Below are 23,948 nucleotides of genomic sequence, written 5' to 3' on the forward strand. Positions count from 1 at the left end.
AATCATGCAAATTATCTAACCTCCCCTGCCCTCCTCCTCCCTCCTATCCTCTCCCTCTTGCCCCTTCCCTCCCCCTTCCTTTGCCCCTCATGCTCCCTCCTCTTCCAATTCCTCCACCTCCTTCCCTATCTCCCCTCCCCTCTCCCTTCCCTTCCTCCTTCCCTCTCCCTTCCCTTCCTCCTTCCATCTTCTCTCCCCTCCTCTTCCTCTCCTGGTCACTTTTACCTTTTCTAAGCATGGTTACATAGAAGTAAATCCCATTGAACTCAATAAGCATGCAAATGATCAAACCTATCTTTTCCTCCTCCTCCCTCCTGCCCCTCCCTCCTGCCTCCTCACCCCTCCCCTTCCAATCCTCTCCCATCCTGCCTCCTCCCCTTCTTCCTCTTTCCTCTTCCCTCCCTTTCTCCTTCTCTCTCCTCTTCCATCCCCCTTTTCCTCCTCCCCCATGGTCAGTTTCACCTATCCTAAGTATGATTGCAGGAGAGTAAATCTCATTGAACTCAATAAGCATGCAAATGATCAGACATCCCTTTCCCCTCCCTCTCTCTCCTCTCCCTCCCCCTTTTTCCTTCCCCTCCCCCTCTCCCCTCTTCCTTATTCCTCCTCCCCTGCTCACTCCAGCCCTCCCTCCCTCCTCCTTCCCCTGTGATCAGTTTCACCTATGCTAAGCATGATTGCAGAGGAGTAAATCCTATTGAACTAATTAAACATGCAAATGATCGATCCATTCTCAGCAAACTTGCACAGGATCCCATTTCTTACCTCCTGGATTAAAGAGCAGAGAAATTCTGAACTACAGTAGGGCCCCACTCATACGGCAGGTTAGGTTCCAGACCCCCGCTGAAAAGCGAAGACCACTGAAAAGCAGATCAGCTGTAGCGTGGGGGTCTGGAACCTAACCCGCTGGTCGCACCAGAGGAGGAGAAGATCAGATCTTCCCCCCCTCGGGCACGATCAGCTCAAGCGGGAGTCTGATCACGCCAGAAGAGAAGTACAGCTGATCTTCCCCTTCTCTGGCAAGTGCGGGGAGCTCCAGCCCCCCCTCCAGCTGATCACCCCACTGGTGCTGTATTAGCAGAACGCTGAAAAGTGGGGTGCTGAGAAGTGGGGCCCTACTGTATATCATCTGTCTTAATATTGTTGCTTTCCCCCTGCTAAAACAAGATCAGCACAACACTTGTTTCTGTTATTTGGGCTGATTGCAGGTGTTACCACCACTCACCATATATTCAGAGGCACATGTTACCAAATTCTTCCAAGCTACCCAGGAAGTGGATTGGACTGTGAAAGACCAGCCCAAATTGTGTTTGCCTTTTTACAAATTTGTAGGGCAGTACAATATCTCAGAGAGTTCAGGTCTCCTGCTCCCCTGGTGCATTCACTATAGCTGCCCAGTTTCCCTGCTTTTTAAACATTGATATAAATATCTGTTGGCTATAGGTACATTCTTAAACAGCAAAGGTTTTTTTTCCTATTAATGATTTTAAAAAAAACTTCATTCATTGCTATGACTAGACCTCACTTCAGGTTTTCAGCTGTCTTGTATTTAAGCCATCTTTGCCCCAGTGGTGGGTAAGCTGCGCCCCTCCAGATGATATTCAATACCATCTCCTATCAGGCCCAGCCAGCATGGCCAGGGCTGGCCTCAGACATGCCAGGGCCCTTGGGCACAAGCCTGCCCCGGGGCCCGGCGTTCCCCTTCCTCGATTCACAGTAGGATTGCTGCCATGGATCGCATGGCAAGATACACATGGCAGGGATGTGCGTGCATAGCACGTGTGTGCCATCAGCCAAGATGGTGGCAGAGGCTTAAGCCCCTTAGGGAAACTTGGCCACCATGTTGGTTAAGGGCAGCTCTGCACGCACAACCGCGCAACAGCCAAGAAATGTAGGTTGAAGCAAGAGAATGGGGGGCCCCCCGGAGCTCTCACCATGCGATTTGCAGCAGCTATCCTGCCACAAATCGCAGAAGGGGAGTGGAGGGGCCCCTCAAGGGCTCCTGCAGCCATTTGGAGCCAGCCCTGAGCATGGCCAATGGTCAGGTATGGTGGGAGTTACAGTCCAGCAACATGTGGAGGATGAAAAGTTCACCTCTTCTGTTTTGCTTTGTTTTTATTTTATTTTATTTTATTTTGCCAATGCAAAAAGAATTTAATATACCCTTACTAAGTATTTTCCCATTTCTGTTTTATTTGCATTTTTAAGAAACGTTTCCATGTGTTTTCAGTAATTTGAATATCTCAAGCAATGTTTTCAAATGTATTTTTAAAGGCATTTTATTTTATCTTCAGACTGTGTAAAGTATATTGCCATAGATGGTAGCTGCCTCAGATAATGTTAACAAAAACAAAAATCAGTAAAAAACAAAAAAGTAAAATTACTTTTGTAAGAATTATTGTAAAGTGCGGTAACGGATGTACCTATATGAACATATGCAAGAATTGAGCTTTGTTAAGAAAAAAATAATGTTGTTCTGCCCTCCTTGGGCTGCAGCATTTCTATGCTGCTATAAACAAGTTATGTCAGGGAGAAGGTAAGATTACAACTCTCCTTTCTCATACCTAAATCTTTTGACAGACAGGAAAGGTTAGGTGAATTTACATTATTTTTCTGAATGTGTAGATTAGTGCTCTCTCTCCCTCTCTCTGTATGTATGTGTGTGTGTGAGAGAGAGAGGGGGGGCTAAATAGGTAGGTGGTGGGGAGGAAGGAAAATCTTCATATTATTGGAAATCAAGAAAGATAGAAACAAAGGATCAGAGCAGCACAAAGGAGCAGGTGGGAGAGAGACTGGGCATTGGAACAGAAGTATGAACAGTTGCTGCAAATCAGGACCTTGCTAGGGGATGAGGGGGTCAGGAATCATAAATCTAAATGGAGGGAAAGGATGGGCGGAACATCTTGCTGTGGGTTGGGTGTAGACATAGATATACATTAATCAACCCAATGATTTTCTAGCCTTCTGGGGACATTACATTTGCTGGAAGGACTCTACAAAAGTGGAAGCAAGAGATCACACACTTACCTACCCCACTTCTAGTGATACACAAACTCCCTTTAGTTTGCCTTGAAAAACATTTGAGTTTTTAAAGCTTTTCTTTTAAACTTGAAAAATTGAGTGTTTCCTTTTGAATTGTTGAGGAAAGCTGAAAAACAAAAAGAAAGCATGCCCTCCTTACCGCAAACCCCAAACTTACCTTTGAGATGGGGAAAGGGGTAACCTGTGACACAGAGAGCTCGTTCTATGTCTAGCAATATTAGGAAATAATTAGGGTTGCCAAATGTCTGGTTTTCAGACAGATACTCCGGTTTTGGGGGGTCCTACCTGGGTCTCTGGGTGTCTCACCTAAATCTCCGGACTCTCAGCTTTCATTTTTTTTAAAACATTAAGTTTCTAGGTGGTCTGGTTCCCAAGATATACACCAAAATGTCAGCCCCCCCAACTTCAGTTAAATCACTCATAGCTGGCTGCTCTAATTCCTCCCTTTCAGATTTGTAGCCAATAAGTGAAGCCGGGGCTGTGATTTACAAGGCAGTAACTTTGCAACTCAGAAAACTTGCCTTTTCCTGCTTTTCTGAAAATCTCACAAATTGAGTAAGTATATCGCTTTCAGTCTTTTTCTCTCACGTGTGCAGGAATCAGATACGTTTAAATTCTGAAGAGGGCAATGTTTTGAAAATCTTCCCAATATGAAGCTTTAATCTTTTCTGGGAGTAAAGCTGCAATGCTAATTCTTTCTCATACCGCCCTGGGCACCTGCTGGGAGGAAGGGCGGGATATAAATCAAATAATAAATAAATAAATAAAAATAAATCATCCCACATACCCAGAGTAAACCCCATTGAATTCAATAGTACTTTTGAGTAGACATGGTTAGGCTTGTGCTGTAAATTGATGGGACTTTTGAGTGAATATATCAAGAATTGTGTTTGTGTTGTAAATCTTTCTCTCCCCCTCCTATTTTTAAAGCAATTAGGCAAGGCTTACTTAGGTATCAATGATTTTATTATGTAGGAAACTAAAGCTGATTTTATTTTTTTTAAATGTTCTGCAATGATCAACTGGTTTTGACAACAATAAACTATTATATGGGGTGTATGTATTTTTACATCTGCAGTGTATGTGTGTATGGAGTCTTTCCAACAACCCTGTGAGGTAGGGTTGCAGTCAGGAAACCAAGGCAGCTCACAATAAGATATAAATCCCTTTAAAATCCAATAACCATAAAAACAAGTATAAACAGTTGGAAAACAGCTTAAAGTGGCATGATTCTGAATTTTGGGTTGCGTGAATGAAATTGCGTATCACTTGAGGTTGCAGTTCTGTCCCTGTTTGCGTAATCCCCGCTGAATACATGACTTCTACTAAAGAATCCTGGAAAGCGTAGTTTCCCCCTCACAGTTATAATTCCCACCACCCTTAACAAACTACAGTTCCCATGATTTTGTCGTGTGATTCATGTGCTTCAAATATTTGTTGAATATGCTTTAAATGAATGGTATGGGCCTGAACTTGGTATGATGTACATTCATTAGTGAATTGAAAAGAACAATTTTAAAAGATATTTTTTTTAAACCAGGGGAAGTGTTGTAGCTCAGTGGTAGGGCATATGCCTTGCATGCAAAGGTCCAAAATTCAATTTCTGGAAAATACTATTGCCTGGAATCCTGGTGAGCCAATGCTAGTCCATGTCATCAGTACTCAGCTAGATGGCATCAAATGGCCTAAGAGGTATAAGGCAGATTCCTTTGTTCCTAAAAATGGAAAGAGACCCAGTGGCCACAGTGACTCTAAAATTTATTTATGTATTTTAATTACAACATTTATATACTGCTTTATTGTAAAAAAAATCTCAAAGCAGTTTACAGAAAGAATTAAAACAAAAAATATATTGGCAAAAACAGTTTAAGACAGGTATTTAAAATATTCAAAATAATAAACCGACAATGAGTTAAAAACAGATAAAAAGCACAATAGTTTCTACATGCCTGGGTAGGCTTGCCTAAACAAAAAATGTTTTTAGCAGGTGCTGAAAAGAGTATAATGAAGGCATCTGCCTAATGTCAATAGGCAGGGAGCTCCCAAGGGTAGGTACTGCCACGCTAAAGGATTGATTTCTTACAAGAGCAGAACAAGTACTGTGTGGCACCCATAAAATGTAAAGCACACCTTGAACTTGGCCTGGTAGCAAATTGACAACCAGTGCAGATTTCAGAGCAGAGGTATTACGTGCTGAGCAGGTCTCACTCATGTCAGCAATCATGCCACAGCATTCTGCACTAACTGCAGTCACCGAGTCAGGTTGTGCTGCATGGGTATTTCTGTGACCTTGGCTAACTGGCTGCCCAGATTTTTTTAGTTTTTATTTTTGGTTAGGAATCCTGACTGGTTGTGGGATGTTGAGTTTTCTGCCTTACTCATAGGAATCTTGTTGTGGTTGGTATGGTATTGCATTGAAGAAATCATCACTGTCTTTTCTTTTTCTGTTTGCATTTCATTTACCTTTATGCTCACTCCCTTTCATCCGTAGAAGTAACAACAGTGGTTCCATGCGCTACGCTCATCCCTCTTAAACCCACGGATTGTGTGCCTTGTTTGTTTTTTGCCCAATAGTGGTAAAAGAGAATTCGCATACTGGGCAGTTTGACTGCAATTGTTGTTGTTCCCAAGCTGTTGTTCCCAAGCTGGTGGACCAAATCATGAGTGCTTTCTGTCTATTATATCCACTGGAATTGGGTTGGCTGACAAAGTGAGTTTATAGCAGCCCACAGAGGAGACAGAAAAGGATAGAGAATCTTCTTACTCATTTCTCAGACCACTTTCTGAAGTGAAGAGTCAAATCTGAAAAGAAGTCTGTATGTTAAAAGGTAGGGGCAGGGCGTTCCAGGCAGGGGGTTGCCAACCCTGCTTGGATATAGATATCCTTGCAGAGGGTCCCTAGTCAAGCTTTACCAACAGCACAATCCAAACCATATCTACTCAGAAGTAAGTCCTATTCTATGGGGCTTAGTACCTTAGTAAGTGTGTTTAGAATTGCAGCTCTTTGGGGGCATCCATCTTTACTCCTGAGTGCTCCCATCTAACATCTCCGAAACAGTAGGCTACTTTCTTCCTACAGTGGTCTTCTGGTGACTGGCCTGGCCTGAGGGCACTTCAACCCTTTTTGTCAGAAGCAAGTTGGCTAGATTCAGTGTTCCCTACCCAGGCTCCATCTTTTAGCTAAGATTTCTATCTTAATTTCCAATCAGAGAAATGTTTTTGTTTGAATTGTATGCGCCAAGCAACTGTGGTTGATGCTTAAGGTATCATGCTTAATGACATCACTTGGGCCCACCCCATGATGTTACTCAGACCCACCCCAGGATGTCACTCAGACCCGCCCTGTGACATCCCTTCGGTCCATCCCCAAAATCTCAGGGTTTGGGATGTTTCTGACCTGGCAACCCTAGAAATAATGCTTGCGAGTATGCTCCTGAACATAATTCCACTAGTAATTGCTCACTGCCACGAGTTACCTTTCTCAAAAGTAAGAGGTTTTGCTTTCATTTTTGTTTGAGGGGGGAAGAAAACTGAAAGGGAGGGCTGGCTAATAGTAGAGGCAAACTCATTTTGAGTTTGGAAAGTCTGTGCCCTGCCCAAAATGGAATGAATTGGGGGATTTTGAATTAATTTGCCTAATCCCACCTGACATTTGCACACTGAATATTTGCATGGGGCACAACATGTGTAGAGACTAGAGCAACTTTTGCCAACATAATGCCCTCCATATGTTTTAGACTATAACTCCTGTCAGCCAAAACATCTGGAGAGGACCAGATTGGCAAAGGCTGACCTAGAGATTAAACATTTCTAAAAATTGTGAAGCCATGGGTCAGGGGAGGGGAAGGAGAGATCTGTTTTTTCCCTCCTTCCACCACACCCCCAGACATTTAGGAGGAAATAGGCTTATAAAGAATACTTTCTTCCAAAATTTCACTTCACTATTTCAAGAACATGAAATGCACTTGGTGTAACCTAGAACATAAATAATTGCATGTATTTCTAAAATATTGTTATAAAATATAAATGTCTTAATTTTATTAAAACAATGATTACAAATATATCCAGTGTCAGAGATGGTGGTGCAACCTGCTTCCTCCTATGCTATCTAAGTATACCTTAGTTTTTGCCAGTTGGGCAAATAATAATAAGAAAAAAGAGTTAAAACTATGAGTTATATATATCTATAGTAGCCTTAAGTAACTCTTTCTGTCAGTGCAAAGATTTCTGCTTACGCAGTTGAATTCCCCCCTCTCTTACCCCCCCCAATCTGTTCTAGGGGTTCCACCAACCCTCCAGAGCAGATCTGGGATGAGGAGTGAGGGCTCGCAGGGGAAGAGGGAAGGTACCGTTATGCAACTCGTTAGTTGGATACCTCCCAGTATAGTAAGAAACTATTGTTATCCTGGTTTAAAAACAGTACGTTTACAACTTTAGCATTATTATGCAGAAACAAATACTGTCAAATACAGTGTACACTGTAGCAAAGATGAAAAAATGATAAAGACATTTTTATATGGTCACCCATTTGGATAATGCTTACTGTACTTTATTTGATTTTGTGGTTTTAATTATTTTTTTAGGGTGAGATATAAAAATGTTAAATAAATATAAAATATTTTCAGATAAAAAAACTCAGGAAATAAGCATTCCTAGAAGTGGTAATAAATGCGGCTACTCACTTAAAGTTTATAATAGTATATTGTTGTTATAAACAGCAAGGATGCAGAGTTATGCACACTTTACTGAAAGCGAGGCCCACTGAATCACTGTGATTGCTTCAGAGTAAACATACATAGGAGCAGGCTGCAAGTGTCCATAGTAACTGTCAACAGAATCAATGATCCTGAACACCTGTTATTTATATATCTCAGTAAGTAATAATCTTTGAAAACACTGGCATAATTCAAGTTTATTTATCAGTAGCCAGTTCAGATGTCACAATACAGCTATCAGGCTGATAAAACATAGTTTATCAAAGAGTGAGATGTGTGTCCATGCACTCACTCCTTGCCCCTACCCTTTCCTCCTCCCTTTGTGTGCCTGGTTTTGGCACTTGTGATATTTGGAATGGGAAACTGTAGCTTAGCTGCTGCTTACAAACCAAGATAGGAAATCAAAATCAGATCTAAGCTGGCAACAACTGCAAAGTTGGTCCACATGGCGCCAGGCCTTTCAACATTACAATAGCAGTGTGGGGCAAAGCCATGGATAGTAAGTGGCTCACCCACCAGTACTGTAACATATGAAAGTTGCAATCCTATGCATGTTTACCTGGGAGTAAGTCCTATTGAACACTGGGGAGTTTATTTCTGAGTAAATATTCATCTGATTGCACTGTAGGCCTATTTGTGTGCTGGACTGTGAACACAGTAAATAAGCTTTTTCCAGCCAAAAGATTACAGCCAGGGAAACTGTCTTGCTGGATATGCCCACTGTGCAAAAGGTAACCTTTCCATACATGCATATATCTATCACCTCAGGTTCCTGGCTCCTCCTACTGCTTCCCCTCTCCCCAAATCACTAGTATTTCAGTATGGATGGGATTAGGATTGCCAGGTCAGAAGCATCCTAAACCCTGATATTTCAGGGGCAGGCCCTAGTATGTCATGGAGTGGATCCTAGCAGTGTGGCCCCACTGCCTTTCTATTCATGAATCCCTTTACCTGATTCATGTGTAAAGGGGGAAGTTCTGCTCCCCTGAACCAATTATACACATAGCAAATTACTCAGGAGACAATCCAGTATGTTACCTGCATGTATGGATTAGGGTTGTCAGGTCATTAGCATCCCAAACCCCGAAATTTCAAGGGCGAGTCTTAGTGATGTCATGTGGTGGGCCCGAGTGATGTCATTAAGCATGATACAGTCAGCATCAACCACAGTTGCTTGGAGAATACAATTTGAACAAAAACATTTCTCTGATTGGAAATTAAGATAGAAATCTTAGCTAAAAGATGGAGCCTGGGTAGGGAACATTTAATCGAGCCTACTTGCTTCTGGCAAGAAGGGTTGAAGTGCCCTCAGGCCAGGCCAGTCACCAGAAGGCCATTGTAGGAAGAAAGGAGACTAGTGTTGTGGAGATGTTAGATGGGAGCACTCAGGAGTAAAGATGGATGCCCCTGAAGGCTGCAATTCTAAACACACTTACTAAAGGATTAAGCCCCATAGAACTCAATAGGAGAACTCAACTTACTTCTGAGTAGATACGGTTTGGATTGTGCTGTTGGTAAAGCTTGGCTAGGGACCCTCTGCAAAGATATCCATATCCAAGCAGGGTTGGCAGCCCCCTTCCTGGAATGCCCTGCCCATACCTTTTAACATGGCTGCTCCAAACCTCTTTATAGATTTGACCACTTCAGAAAGAGGTCTGAGAAATGAGTAAGAGTAAGAAGATTGTCTACCATTTTCTGTCTCCTGTGTGGGCTGCTATAAATTCACTTTGACAGCCAACCCAATTTCAGCAAATAATAATTGAAGGAGAGAAAACACACATGGTTTTGTCTACCTTCACAGGCAGCAGCTTGGGAACAATCGCAGCCACACTTCCCAGTAGGTGAATTCTTTTTTACCATTATTGGGCAAGAAACAAGCCTTCAGGCAACCAACAAGGTGCATAATCAGTGGGATGAGCTGAGCACATGGAACCACTGTTGTTGCTTCCATAGATGAAAGGGAGTGAGGTTAAAGGTAAATGAAATGCAAATAGGAAAACAAAAACAAAAGACAGTGATGATTTCTTAAATGCAATACTATACCACCCACAACAAGATAAGGCAGAAAATTCAGCATCCCACAACCAAGTCACGATTTCTAACAAAATAAATAAATAAATGTTGGCAGCCAGTCAGCCAAGGTCACAGAAATCCCCATGCAGCACAACCTGACCCAGGGACTGCAGTACTGTGCTGTGGCATGATTGCTGACATGAGTGAGACCCTATGAGCACATAATACCTCTGCTCTGAAATCTGCACTGGTTGTCAATTTGCTACCAGGTCAGGTTCAAGGTGTGCTTTCCATGTTATGGGTGCCACTTGTTCTGCTCTTGTAAGAAATCATTCCTTTAGTGAGGTAGCACCTACACTTTGGAACTCCCTGCCTATTGACATTAGGCAGACACCGTCGTACTCTTTTCAGCACCTGCTAAAAACATTTTTGTTTAGGCAAGCCTACCCAGGCATGTACAAGCAATTGTGTTTTTTAACATATTTTTAACTCATTGTTGGTTTTATTATTTTGAATATTCTAACATATCTCTCTTTAATTGGTTTTGCCAATAATTTTGTTTTAATTCCTTCTGTAAACCGCTTTGAGATTTTTTTACAACAAAGCAGTATATAAATGTTGTAAATAAAATACATAAACAAATTTGGAGTCACTGTGGCTCTTGGGTCTCTTTCCACTTTTAGGAACAAAGGAATCTTCCCTATACCAACTCAGGCCCTTTGATACCATCTAACTCAGTACTGATGGCATGGACCAGCATTGGCTCTCTAGGATTCAAGGCAATAGTCTTTCTCAGAAATTGAATTCTGGACCTTTGCATGCAAAGCACATGCCCTACAATTGAGCTACAATCCGCCTCCTGTTTAAGAAAGTATCTTTTAAAATGGTTCTTTTCAATTCACTAATGAATGTACATCATACCTAGGGCAGATCCACACCATTCATTTAAAGCACATTCAACACACATTTGCAGCACATGGATACCACCACAGAATCATGGGGACTGTAGATTAAGGGTCGTGATAGTTATAACTGTGAGGGGGAAACTACACTTCCCAGGATTCTTTAGGGGATGTCATGCACTTTAAATGCAAGTTGGATGTGCTTTAAATGTATTGTATGGAACTACTTCATAAACTTTGCCTGCATATAAATCATTATAATTAATTTTTTAAAATGGAAATGAGCTATAACGTTTACTGGGTGACCATGGGCTACTCACCATCTCTCAGCCTATCTCCCCCTCATGATGAAAACAACAGAGGTAAACCATGACCGCCCCAAGGAAGAAGGGCACACTGAAAATGTAGAGGAAATAATAATGTACAACCATAGTGTGAAATCAGATACTTATTGGGACATAATATGAAAAAATATTTATATAAGCATGACTATCAAAGATGTTTATTACACAATCTGTAAAGATATTTATAGTGCAATTCTCTGTTTATTTACTCTGAAGCAAGTCCCAATTTATTCAGTGGGGCTTACTCACACAGGGAAGCATGCACAGAACTGCAACCTCAAGTGACAAGGAACTTCACTCACCCAGCCCAAAATTCAGAATTATGCCACTTTAAGCTTTTGCAACTGTTTATTCTTGTTGTTATGGTTATTGTATTTTAAAGGGATTTATTTCTTATTGTGAGCTGCCTTGGTTTCCAGTTGGCAACTCTACCTCACAGGGTTGTTGGAAAGACTCTATACACACACACTGGAGATGTAAAAATACATACACCCCATATAATAGTTTATAGTCAAAACTAGTTGGTCATTGTAGAACTTTTTTTTCTTCAAAAAATAAAATCAGTATTAGTTTCCTACATAATAAAAACAGTGATACCTAAGTAAGCCTTGCCTAATTGCTTTAAAAATAGGATTGGAGAGGGAGAGAAAGATTTACAACACAGTTGTTTGCTATGTTCACTCAAAAGTCCCATTAATTTACAGCACAATCCTAACCACGTCAATTCAAAAGTAAGTCCTATTGAATTCAATGGGGTTTACTCCAGGTATGTGCAATTAGCATTGCAGCTTTACCCCCAGAAAAGTAAATATTGGATCAAAGCTTCATCTGGAGAAGGTTTTCAAAACACTGCCCTCTTCAACAACCCAGGAAAATTTAAACTTGTTTAACTCCTGCACACAAGAGAGAAAAAGACTGAAAACTATATACTTACTTAATTTATGAGATTTTCAGACAAGCAGGGGGGGGGACAAGTTTTCTGGCCTTGCAATGGGGTCTAGCTACTGCCTAGAGGTCAATAAATTCCTTGTCAATCACAACACTGACTTAACTTATTGGCTACAAACAAAGGGTGAGGTTAGAGCAGTGAGCTACAGACTCATTTAACAGAAGTTACGGGGGGTGGCTGACGTTTTGGTGTATATCTCATGAACAAGACCACCTAGAAACTTTTTTTTAATAAGGAGTCTGGAGATTAAGGTGACTCACCAGGAGAGGACCACCAAAATCCAGAGCCTCCAGGAGAATACTGGAGACCTGGCAACCCTAGATGTGATCCATTTTCTGATGCCGGTTTGAAAGCATTCCGTCAGCCTAACAGGCTGGCATAGATTTGAGTTTGTGCTGTATCTGTCTTGGAAAAATTATCCATATTAATATTGATATTTTAAAGGAAATATTGATACTTTGAAGCATCTATTTTTTCTTTAAAGATATCAATATTTTAATGAAATTATTGATATGTTGAAAGGAAATCATTCTTCCAATGATTTAGAGTTTTGGAGATGCATTTTTTTAAAGTCCATTTTCAAAAATAGTCACAGAAATTTGCTCCATTAATATCTGATCCTCAGTGGTTGAGGATAAACGAATTAATAGAAAATTCAGAACCAAATCTGAATTGGGCAGAATTCTAACACATCCCTATATCTCAGCAGATGCCATAGAAATTTGTAAGGCAGGTAAATTTGTATGTAGCAATTTGCTGCTGAAATGGACCAGGAGCTGTGGACCAATGCCTACTTAATTCTAAAGTAATGCTGAAGGCATGTGTGACGCCCTTTCCTGGCTCTCCCTGTCAGGTTCCCACCTGCTTATGGCTACTGCCTTTCACTAGGCACCACCAGGGACACCACCAGTCCGGACCGTTCTTTATATGGTTTCTCACTCCGCTCTAGCACAGATCTCACTAGATCCCACTGCTAGGCAACACCACCAGTCATGTCCTATAACCAATACTCCCAGAGACTTTGCCTGAGTCTCTCTCTAGCTGGTTACTTTTGTGACTGCGTGCTTATGCTGTTCCCAACCCCCTTGTATCTTTATATAAAAAGCATACAACTCTGGGTTGCTCTGGATACTTGACTTGTTACAATTCCTCCCTTCACCACTGCCACCATTAGATACTGCTTCTGTTCAGCCTTGGTAATTACCTTGCCCTCCCTTCTGGTCTGTATATTCCCCAGCCAAGGATCAGGCCTTTGGTAAACCAAATAAGTATTTATTTACTAATAACAGGATATAACAAGATTACTTTTAGAATGTTTCAAAAGCGTATGGTATATATCCTCTTTAACTATCAGCCAAATCCAATCCAAACTTCCCTCAGAACTCTGCCAACCCACTCAACAACCTCTCTCTCTCTCAACTCTCTAACTCTCTCCTTCCAACCGACCCGACCTTCATCACTCACAAACCTCCATTTATACCTTCAGCTAGCCAGCCACTCAGCCAATCATCATCCAGCCTACTTCAGCTTCTTACCCATGTACTCCCCCTTTCTCTCTCAGTCAATTACCATACATCACCCAATAGACCCACACTTACCAAATTTACAGATGCTAACTTACAGGAACATCACAGCATGTAATGATTTTTATTTGTGTAAATGTTGTTTTAAATGTTGATGGTTATTATTTTAGAATCCATTGCAGAAACACAGAGTCCAAAAGTTTGAAAATTCCACTTGCTATGCAAAAACACTTACTGAAATCCAAAGAGCTAATTTCTGATGTTTCCTCCTTACCATTGCAATTGCACCCTCCCCTGCCACATTGAACACTATTCCTAAGACTTTCCAGACCCCCAAAAACACTTCGGGGAATTCAATGGGAAGTGGAAATGCTGGAAATATTTTATCTACATTCCAGTCCATGAATTCCCCCCTACATTTTAGAATCACCTAAGACTTACACATACAATATTTGCAGCTAATGCTAAATGGGAAAATTGTGGATTTAAAAACTTTTTGATCATGTACATATCAAGAGAGAATGAAAGCAATTTTCTCTTCAGTAAAGTCAATCAATCTTTAGTCATGCAACACATGGAATAAGGCTAACCTGAACATAGCATAGGTTGAAGTAGTTTGTTTTAAGATATTGTTGCCAATTTGAAGACAGTGGGAGTCAGTAGGCTTAGAATTCTGGCAGAATAGATTTATGGATAAAGCTGAAAGTAGGGGCTTAATCTGTTGGAGTACATGGAGGATTCCCACAGAGGAGATCATACCCCAGTCAATACAAGTAGATGAACATTTGCACAGGCAGTGCAAGGGGGCATTTCAGAGAATGGGTGGTCCAGAGCAGAGCTTGGGAAAGTTACTTTTTTGAACTACAACTCCCATTAGCCCAATCCAGTGGCCATGCTGGCTGGGGCTGATGGGAGTTGTAGTTCAAAAAAGTAACTTTTCCAAGCTCTGGTCCAGAGCACAAGTAAGTTTCATGGCACGTGGAAAGAGGGTTAGGCAAGGGTTAGCATGGACTTCCCATTCTGTGCAATTTATGCTTCCATTGTGTGTGCATGCACTTGTATTGACGTAGTTACAGGAAAACAGAATTTTGTTGAATCCTATGGGATTATGTGGATGAGCACTAACTCTACTCCACTGGACCATACCCTAAATCTGTCATTCTTGAAAGAAGGCTAATCTTTCTGACTAAATAAAGTAGAAGACATGAGTTCAAATGTTGGCCTTTGGGCATAAGTGTCCATCTGCTTATGTTTCCACCTGTAGGTCTTGATGCTAGACTTGTTCATGTTGTTTTGTTTGGGAAGCAACAAGCTCAATCTTGAGGAAGAAAAACATACAAACCTGAGTAGAGATAATGTAACAAGTCACTGACTATCATCTATTTTGCTCTTGTTTGCTATGATGCTTGTAGTTAGTGAAAAGAGTTTCCCCCTTAAGACCAATGTGATATTGGTTAATCTGTTGCTGGATTTCGCTATTTGTGCTTTGCAGCAAATTAAGATGCCAAAGTCTGAATTTTGTGCAACTGTAAAATTGCAAATCAAGCCCCAGAGTTTTGGCCCATCTTTATTCATCATATTTTACTTCTTCAGTCAACATTATTACTGGTTAATAGGTGCACCTGTAAATCAAGCTGCATTGTACACTTGATATGTTATGTTAAACGAATCTTTTCTAGGGCAGCAAGTCTATTTTTTCTAATGAAGAAGAATACCTCATCTTTTCCAATTTTCCTATCAAATGCATCCCCATCATCTTGAGGCAGCACCGCATCCAGCTGCATCGATGCTCTGCATCAATTACATGAAATTATCCAACCTACTCTTGGGCCCTTTAGGTTTTCTTTTGCTATATGAGGCACCCGCATGGTACATCTCTTGTGAAGTGCATGATTACAAACTATTCAACAGAAGCCTGTTTTAAGTAAACAGTAAATTAAATATTGTCAGGGTTTGTTCAAGCTTGCTTTTTATGAAAGGAACTTCTAGAAAAGGTTTCATGAAAAGTGAAGCGTTAAGAAAAGAAGCTGCACAAAAAGTAATGTTTTTTCCTCTCTTCTGGATGCTTGACCCAGTTTATATTTTTGGCTTCGTCTCATTTTCATTCTGGTTTTGACACTACTTGCCTCATAATATCAAAAAAGTTATTTTTGTGGGCTATCTCAGTTTTTAAATCTGAGCATCTTTGTAGAAAATCAAAATGTTTCAATTAGGTTCCCTGAGTCCCTAAAATATAGTAAGTTGTTTAAGAAATTTTAGATGACAAACTGAGTACTGTAAAAAACAAAAATAGCATAGCATAAGTTTTGAGCACTGGCTTGTTTTGGAAGCTTCTGGGTAAAACTTTTATATGATTAACTACTAATTAGGGTGAGCTAGTGATACAAAGGCAGAAAGAGCTCTGGTACCTTTAATTACTGTAGATGAGTAGGAAGTAGGCAGTGCATTTCTTATTCTATGCAGCAATCTGTACCTGCCTAAATCCTCTCTTCTATGCAACTTTTAAAGGTCTGAGAACCTTGCCTGCCCCCCCCATGTTTTATTGGGAGGGTTCTGTCAATTTCTGTTTTCTCAGTTTCTCACGTTTCCAATCTTTAATTCAGTTCTCATTCCTGCAGCAGTTTGCAATTTGACAAAAAATCCTCATGAAAATTCTTCGGCATTTTAGTGCGAATTTCTTCTAATAAACACATTTTTATGCAGTTTTGACTAACACACATATTTTTGCAAGCAATTTCTCCTAATATATTTTTGTTTATTATTTTCATCAATATATTAATTTTTATGCACACTTTCCCCTAACATACACATTTTTGTATGGTTGGAGAACTGCATCACAAAATTTGGATGTGAATTTTGAAGGATGCTTGTGTTTCTCATATTGTTTCAGAATGTGTGGATTTGATAGATTTGGCTTTAAATGCATAAGGAATCATATTTCTCCACCATCCCTATTTTTCAGCCTACTCCTCACTGATATATCAGGAGATAAGGTGATCAAGTAGGATGCTTCCAAAGAGACTGGTTAGTGCAAAATGTTGCTGCCTATCTTCTTTCATATAGGGTGGTATAAGCTACTCTTGTCAGACTGCTCCATAGAACTGGCACTTTTTTGTCATTTTCATGCTGATTAAATTCAATGCTGGATGCAAGCCCTGCTGGGATTGAATCCACTCCAGAGTTCTGATCTGGAACTCCCAAGTTGAGCCAATCCCTGCCCAAAGTGGGCACAGATACACCTGACATCACATGACATCAGGTGACTGACAGGTGGGCAGGCCCACCACCTGTCAAAAGGGCCTGCAGAGGAGTAGCCCCTTTTGGATCTAGCCTGGCAGACCAAGGTGATTTGTGACCCATGATGTGTAGCTGAAATAGTGAACAATCAAGATGGTGATTGCATAGCAAGTGGCTTTTATTTATTTCCAGTGTTTCCGTGCTGTCTCTCAGGGCAAGCCCTTCTAAGGCAGCCCACAGACACAATAAAAAGATATAAAATACAACAATGACTGCAATATTATATACACTTACCTGAGACTAAGTCTTATTGATCTCAATGGTACTTTCTTCTCTGAGTAAACATACCTAGGATAGGAATACCTTGTAAATCATATTGGTAGTATTTGTAATATGACCCTAGCTGTCAGCATATTCCAATTTTCATGTGGTCTTGGAGTCACCAAATCTACCCACAAGTAACTATGAGAAACTAAGATATATTTCCTTGTTTATGGTACAATCCTTCGTCAGTTCAAAATTACACTTGCCAAGTTTTTTTTAACTAAGTATGGATATTAGAATCTTGCCAGTAACTGATATTATAATCAGTTGAAGTACTTCTTTGGTTGAATGCAATTCATCTGATTGATAGGAAGGTCAATTCCTGCAGATTTGTTGAGATGGCTTGGGACAGAAAATGTCCCCTCAGAGAAACATAGCCATAAATGTCTGATTTGTCAGCAGTATGACATCAGCACTTGTTTTTTCATACATTAATGACAGGATAGAGGCAAGCAACTAGCTAATTCTGGTTGCCATGGGAATAAGTGCAACTAAAAGAGAACCTGGGTCAAAGGGTTGAATGTCACAGGTAGGATTATATATTGCTGGGTTACTGTAATGCGCTGTATGTGGGGCTGCCCTTGAGGTTGGTCCAGAAGCTGCAGCTGGTGCAAAATGCAGCAGCGAGACTGCTCACTGGGGCAGGGTATTGGCAACATGTCACCCCGCTGCTGAAATAATTGCACTGGCTGCCCATTTGCTACTGGGCCAAGCTCAAGGTTCTAGTTTTGGTGTACAAAGCCCTATACAGCTTGGGACCAGGATACCTGAAAGACTGTCTTACCCCTTATATGCCCAGTCAATCACTGTGCTGTGCAGGTGAGGGCCTCCTGCAGATACCATCTTATCAGGCAGTTCGTTCTGCACAATATAGGAAACGGACCTTTAGTGTGGCGGCACCTACCCTGTGGAATTCTCTCCCCTTAAATATTAGGCAGGCACCCTCTCTGCTATCTTTTCGGCGCCTTTTGAAGACTTTCCTCTTTCAACAAGCCTTTTAAGTTGAGACCTATCCCAGTCTGTGTCTGTGTTAGAATTGCTTTTAATGTTTTCTTTAATAATATGTTTTAACCCTTCTTTTAAAAAAAGATGTTTTTAAAGCTTTTTTTAAAAATGTTTTTAACATTATTTTGTTTTAATGTATTTTAAGGTCCTTTTATGATGTCTTAAAGTGTTTTTAGTGTTTCCGTTTGCCACCCTGGGCTCCTTCTGGGAGGAAGGGCAGGATATAAATCGAATAATAAATAAATAAAATAATAAATAAATAAATGATTTTAATATTGTATTTATACATTGCTGTAACCTGCCCTGGGACCTTATGGTGAAGGGCAGGCAAGAAATCATCATCATCATCTTATATCATACAGGTACAATAATTAGGGAGCCAGAATTGGCTTCAGCTTCTTGTAATTTGTCCTCTCAGTTACAACCCGAGGTTTGCTTCCATATAATCAGTGAAGGACCCTGGAACTGCAAAAATCTGAACCTACATGATTTCTGATTGTACATGACTGGTTGATGGGATGCTACTGGGAAAAGATAGCAAAGATTAACATGGCCACTCTGAGTTTGAAAAGGATACACTTCCGAAGGGCTTAGAAGTTGTGCGCAAAACTATCTCATCCATTCCCCTGTAGAAATGACAGATAGCCTCCTTTAACCATCCACTTGTCTTTCTGGGCACAATTGTCCTTCTGACCACTCGCTATGGTAGAGATGAGGAAGTGTCCAGGACTTGCTGCCATGACTGGGATAGAGATGGTTCCTATCCTTTCTAGTGAAGTTGGGAGCAAGGAGAGGGAGAAGGAACAGTAAGGGGCAGAGCTTGGAAAAGTTACCTTTTTAAACTACAACTCCCATCAGCCCCAGCCAGCATGGTCACTGGATTGGGCTAATGGGAGTTGTAGTTCAAAAAAGTAACTTTTCCAAGCTCTGGTAAGGGGTTTCCCTTCCCCCAGAGGCTAACCGCTGAAAGTGTGTGGGAATGAGTATGTTGTGTTCTATGTATTAGTATAAGATAATTTCAATTAAACTTTGCAGGTCTTCCCTTGTAAAGATTACTATGCAACATTTATCAAATAATCAAAGGTACAAGAATTCACACAGAGTTCCTGTAGTTTCTTTGTTATGCTTCCTATGTCTAATTGTCAAAATGAAGTTAGTTATCACCAAAATAAATATAACAGTGGACTATTGTGAAACAATAATACTAATAATGCCTGTAAAGGTGAAAGATATCTGATGCAGCTTGTCTATTCCAGTTATGGGAAATGCTACATCAGATGAATAGTATTAATTTGTTACAATATTTTGCATTACTTGATATAAATATATGCTGCAAATACTTATATAAATGGTTTATTCAACAATATTTGGGGGGGGGACCCTGAAAAAGATTACTCACCTGTGATGGCTCCAGCTCAGTGTATTTTATAGGACATTGTTCCAGATATAGCCTACGGACTACATGTTTTCATAAAACGTAATGAATTTCTAAATTTGTCAGCTGTTTCAACACAGATGCACTTTGCTAATCTAATGGAAACATTTTGAGCTCAGTTCTGAAATATCAATAGCTTTCAGTATTGCAAATGAATGTGGCTGTTGGGTAAATGGCACTGTGGTTCTTGATAAAAATAGCAGGTAATTGTGTAAGTAAGTTTTATGTTACAATGCTTCTCTACTATTTGAATCTCTCTATATAAATATATATTTTTCCCTTGCAGAGTTTTAAGCTGAATGTAGACAGCCACTGTGCTTTGAAGGAAGCTGTTGTAGAAGAAGGACGCCAACTTCTTGATCTTATAGTATCTCACAAATCAGGTAAATCCTTCTGAAATATTGCAAGTCGTTATGTCTCCAGACTATTAAAGAATAAAGAAGCATTGCTGTAAATTACTGCATATATTCACTTCCTTATGTATTATTAATATTTACATTATCAGTTTGACCTTCAAGATTTATAAATGTTTCATATACTGCATACAATGCTGTGATACTTACAAAATGAAATACTGCCAGCAAATAGTCTGTTCATTTTATTTTGGTCTCACTGCTCAGCTGAGTTTCAATTGAAATTACACCACTGAAAACTTCATGCTGACATATTCTTTGATGTAGGTGCTGTGGAAATAACATTAAGATGATAAATTAGGAGTTCGTATCTATACATGTATATATTTTTACATAGTCAGCATGAGTAATTGCACTGGTAAAGGCTTCTTTGCAATTTAAGCTAATTTTTACTGCAGTTTTAAAGTATTTATTATGAAAGATCTTAAAATTAGGAATATTATTTCCTTTAGTTATGCTTGTCCTTTTCAGTAAAACCCTTAAGTCAGAATGAATCATATTTTTGGAACTTTGCATGACTAGCTTAATAGTATGGCTTTAATCAGCATGCTCTTTGTGCTTAGCAATTGCAGATTTTATTTTGGCCTGGTTGGAAAGGGCTCCCTCCCCCACTAACAACATGAAGTTGTCTTCTAGGTTTTAGAGTGATTCTTATTTGAAATTTTACATCTGTTACTTCTCTACCTGCACACACTCTGATAGAACATGAAATAGTACCCCCCAAAATGTTCATGCTATACTAAATCAGTTGACTGATTTGCATAATTCCTTAGAAGTTGGAAAATGGTAACAAAGTCTTTTAAAACAACAACAACAACCCTGATAGCTAGAAAGTCCTTGGATACCTATGAAATAAAAATAATGTTTTTACAAGGAAAGAAGATGCAAGCAACAGCAAATGTGTATCTAGAACAATAGTTTGTTAAACACAGTGAACAAGGCTGAAGTATGGATACCTCTGTAGTTTCTTCAACATATGAGCCAATGATTATATATTACTTTATTTTTCTTCACTATCATCAATCAGAACTTAACATGTGTCATATTTTGGCCGTATCCTATTGTCTGCATACCAATTTTTAAAAGAATTCCCAATCATATTTCTTAGTAAAGTGTGCTGAAATACTTGAGGTTGAGGGATTGGGGGGGGGAGTTGTTCCCCTAAGAATTCTTTGCTACTTTTTGTATAAACAATGTTATTAAAAGATGAAGTTGAATGAGTGATTTAATTTGTTTCTCTTGTTTTGGAGAAGGACTGAAGGATATGCTGCAGATGATTGCAAGTCAGTGGAAGGAACTACAGAGGCAAATCAAACGACAACACAGCTGGATTCTTAGGGCTCTGGGTATCATCAAAGCAGAGATACTGGCTACTGATGTGTCTGCAGAGAATGAGGAAGGGACTGAGAGCCCCAAGGTAAGTGGCTTGAAGTTTGTCTTATTTCCTCTTCCTTTTGAACTAGGCACCACTGAAGTTTTCTTTCCACCCTAAGGCTTTTCATTTCTACTGGCTAAATTTTTCTATAAACAAAATAAAATGTCTTACTCTGGAACAGCACACACATATTCCCAGCCTGAAACTTTTAAATTTTTTGGAAGAAATTATTTTTGCTCTGCTCAGATGTCTACAAGGGGACAGAAAAAGGATGTAAAATATTTAGTAAACAAAACATAAACTATCTTTAACATGAATAATCAGAATGGTTTTAAATTGTTTTGTTGCAACTATAAATCACTATAATCAGTGCAATCACTCAGCTCTGACATCCATTAGCCGCTTGGTTACAGCAAATTAACAAAGAAGAGAGAAAGTGATTCATTATCTCATTCCTGTTAATGACTATCAGATGCATTGCCTAATTAGGGGATGGCCATTGTAGTGGGGAGAAGGTCATATGCTTTGCCACAGTTCTTTTTTTGCTTGGAGTTAAAGCCTTCCATAATGGTGCATCTGTTGCATTTACAAATAAAGTACTGATATCCGTATCTATTTTGTGAGGACTTTTTTGGAGCAATGCAAGCCATTTCTCCCTTAGCACCGTGTTTTGCTACAGAGTAAATAACATTTCTTCAGAGAGAAAACATGTTAGCTCCCTTTTGTAATAAGAATAAGAAGGATATACACTCCAGGTGAAATATACACTCTTCAAAGAAAGACAAGAAAAGATTGAAATGAGTGGGAACAAAACTGGCTAGCTTTGGGTTATTTTTATTTTCTTTTTGAAGGCTAAATTAATACTTTACCATCTACCATGCAAAAATGGATCCAATTTTTTTTTTAAAAAAATCCCAACATTCATAGGACATGGGGAAGGGAAGTGTGTAATTCATCACCAGTGACATCACAGAGGCTATTCAACAGTTGTTCATAACTGTCATAGGCCTAATGCTAGGAGCATAGAAAGCTGCCAATACTGAGTCAGATCATTGGTCCATCTCGCTTAGTATTGGCTACACTGACTGGCAGAAATTCTCCAGGGTTTCATGAAGGGGTCTTTCCCATCCCTACCTGGAAATGCCAGAGACTGAAACGGGGACCTTCTGCTTACAAGTCAATCAGTGGTGCCCCCAGAGGCATGCCACCATTCCTGCAAGGCAATTTGCTCTCTTTCCTACCAGATTGTATCAAGCAATGGCACCATTTGCACTATACATTTAAAGCAGCATTATGCCACTTTAAACAGCCCCCCAAATAATTGTGGGAACTGTAGTTTATTAAGGATGCTGAGAATTGTTAGGGGACCCCTATACCCCTCGCAGAACTATAGTTTCCAGAGTGGTTTAACAATCAACCCCTCTTCCCAGGGAACTCTTGGCATTGTAGCTCTGTGAGGGGAATAGGCACCCTTAACAGTCTACAGTTCCCAGGATTCTTTGGGGGAAGCCATGACTGTTTAAAGTTGTATAATTCTGCTTTAAATCTATAGAACAGATGGGGCCATTGGCCATGTTTGCTGGGGCTGATAGGAGTTGTAGCACAGCAACATCTGCAGGGCCAAAGTTTCCCCACACCGGCTTTACAGCCTCAGATTGAAGTTACAATCACATAACATAATATATGACATGAGGTTTGGGAAAGATGGGTGTGGCTTGTCAAAAATGGCTTAGCAGGTCAACCAGTGAGGCCTGATGGGCTTCATGGGGTTACAAAGTGGAGGTTCCTCACCACTGCTTTAATATATTAACACTGGCTGTGCTTCTGGTTAGAAAATTTTGACTTTTCAAGGTATAACTTCAGATACTACAAAAAATAAAGAACCAGATCTGGTTAAGACCAAAGTGCAACATGAAAAGGTGCATAAGGATTGCTGGAAGAGGAAGACAAAAGCATTTCCGTTCTTTCTCTATTGATATTGGGGGACCAAGTTAGCACCAAGGTTTATTTCAGGGCTTAGTGCCCTGCTCTTGCTGGTGAGTATCTATTTCAGATTTAGAAACCTATCTGTAAACACAGACAAGGTTACACTCCAAGGACCGTGAGGGGGAAGTTGCCAGGGTGGGATGCAGATCTTTGGTGATGTGTGCTGGGTTTGTTTGTTTAAAAAAATTATATGTCATCCTTTAATACACATTTACAGGGCAGATTGCAATGGATAGGTTTTATTTATTGATTTATTTAGAACATTCCTACCCTGCCTTTCATCTCCCATAAGGGCCTCCATAAGGCTTCTATTAAAACACAGATAGAAACGAGTGATATTCTGACACTTCTGTAAGTCTGCCCAACAGTAGTGTCTTATAGTGGGCCACTGACGTAGTGTCCTGCCTGCCAGTCTGTCCTTGTCAAGCTGTTACTTCACTTAACTGGTTGAGGATTTGTCTTTTTAAGCATGACTGATCCAAATCCTTCAGGCACAACGCCCCTATCTGACTGTAGATTATCAGTCATGTGGTGTGCACTAGGTGTTAGCTGGAAGGAAGCATGCAGGTCTGCATATTAGTGATGCCCAGTTGTTGTTGTTGTTATGTGCCTTCAAGTCGATTACAACTTATGGCGACCCTATGAATCAGCAACCTCCAGTAGCATCTGTTATAAACCACCCTGT

The 23,948-nt window shown here is 40.1% G+C and overlaps 1 protein-coding gene across 1 annotated transcript in view; it reads left to right on the forward strand.

Annotated features, from left to right (window-relative positions):
* Positions 1–23,948, forward strand: part of LOC133377466 (A-kinase anchor protein 6-like) — a 282,604-nt gene that overhangs the window by 52,756 nt on the left and 205,900 nt on the right. The window contains exons 5-6 of the mRNA XM_061611610.1: positions 19,776–19,872; positions 21,153–21,319. Coding sequence (XP_061467594.1) covers positions 19,776–19,872; positions 21,153–21,319 — 264 coding nt within the window. The remainder of the gene's footprint in view (positions 1–19,775; positions 19,873–21,152; positions 21,320–23,948) is intronic.

This window comes from Rhineura floridana, chromosome 2, assembly GCF_030035675.1.
Source record: "Rhineura floridana isolate rRhiFlo1 chromosome 2, rRhiFlo1.hap2, whole genome shotgun sequence".
In the NCBI taxonomy this organism is placed as follows: domain Eukaryota; kingdom Metazoa; phylum Chordata; class Lepidosauria; order Squamata; family Rhineuridae; genus Rhineura; species Rhineura floridana.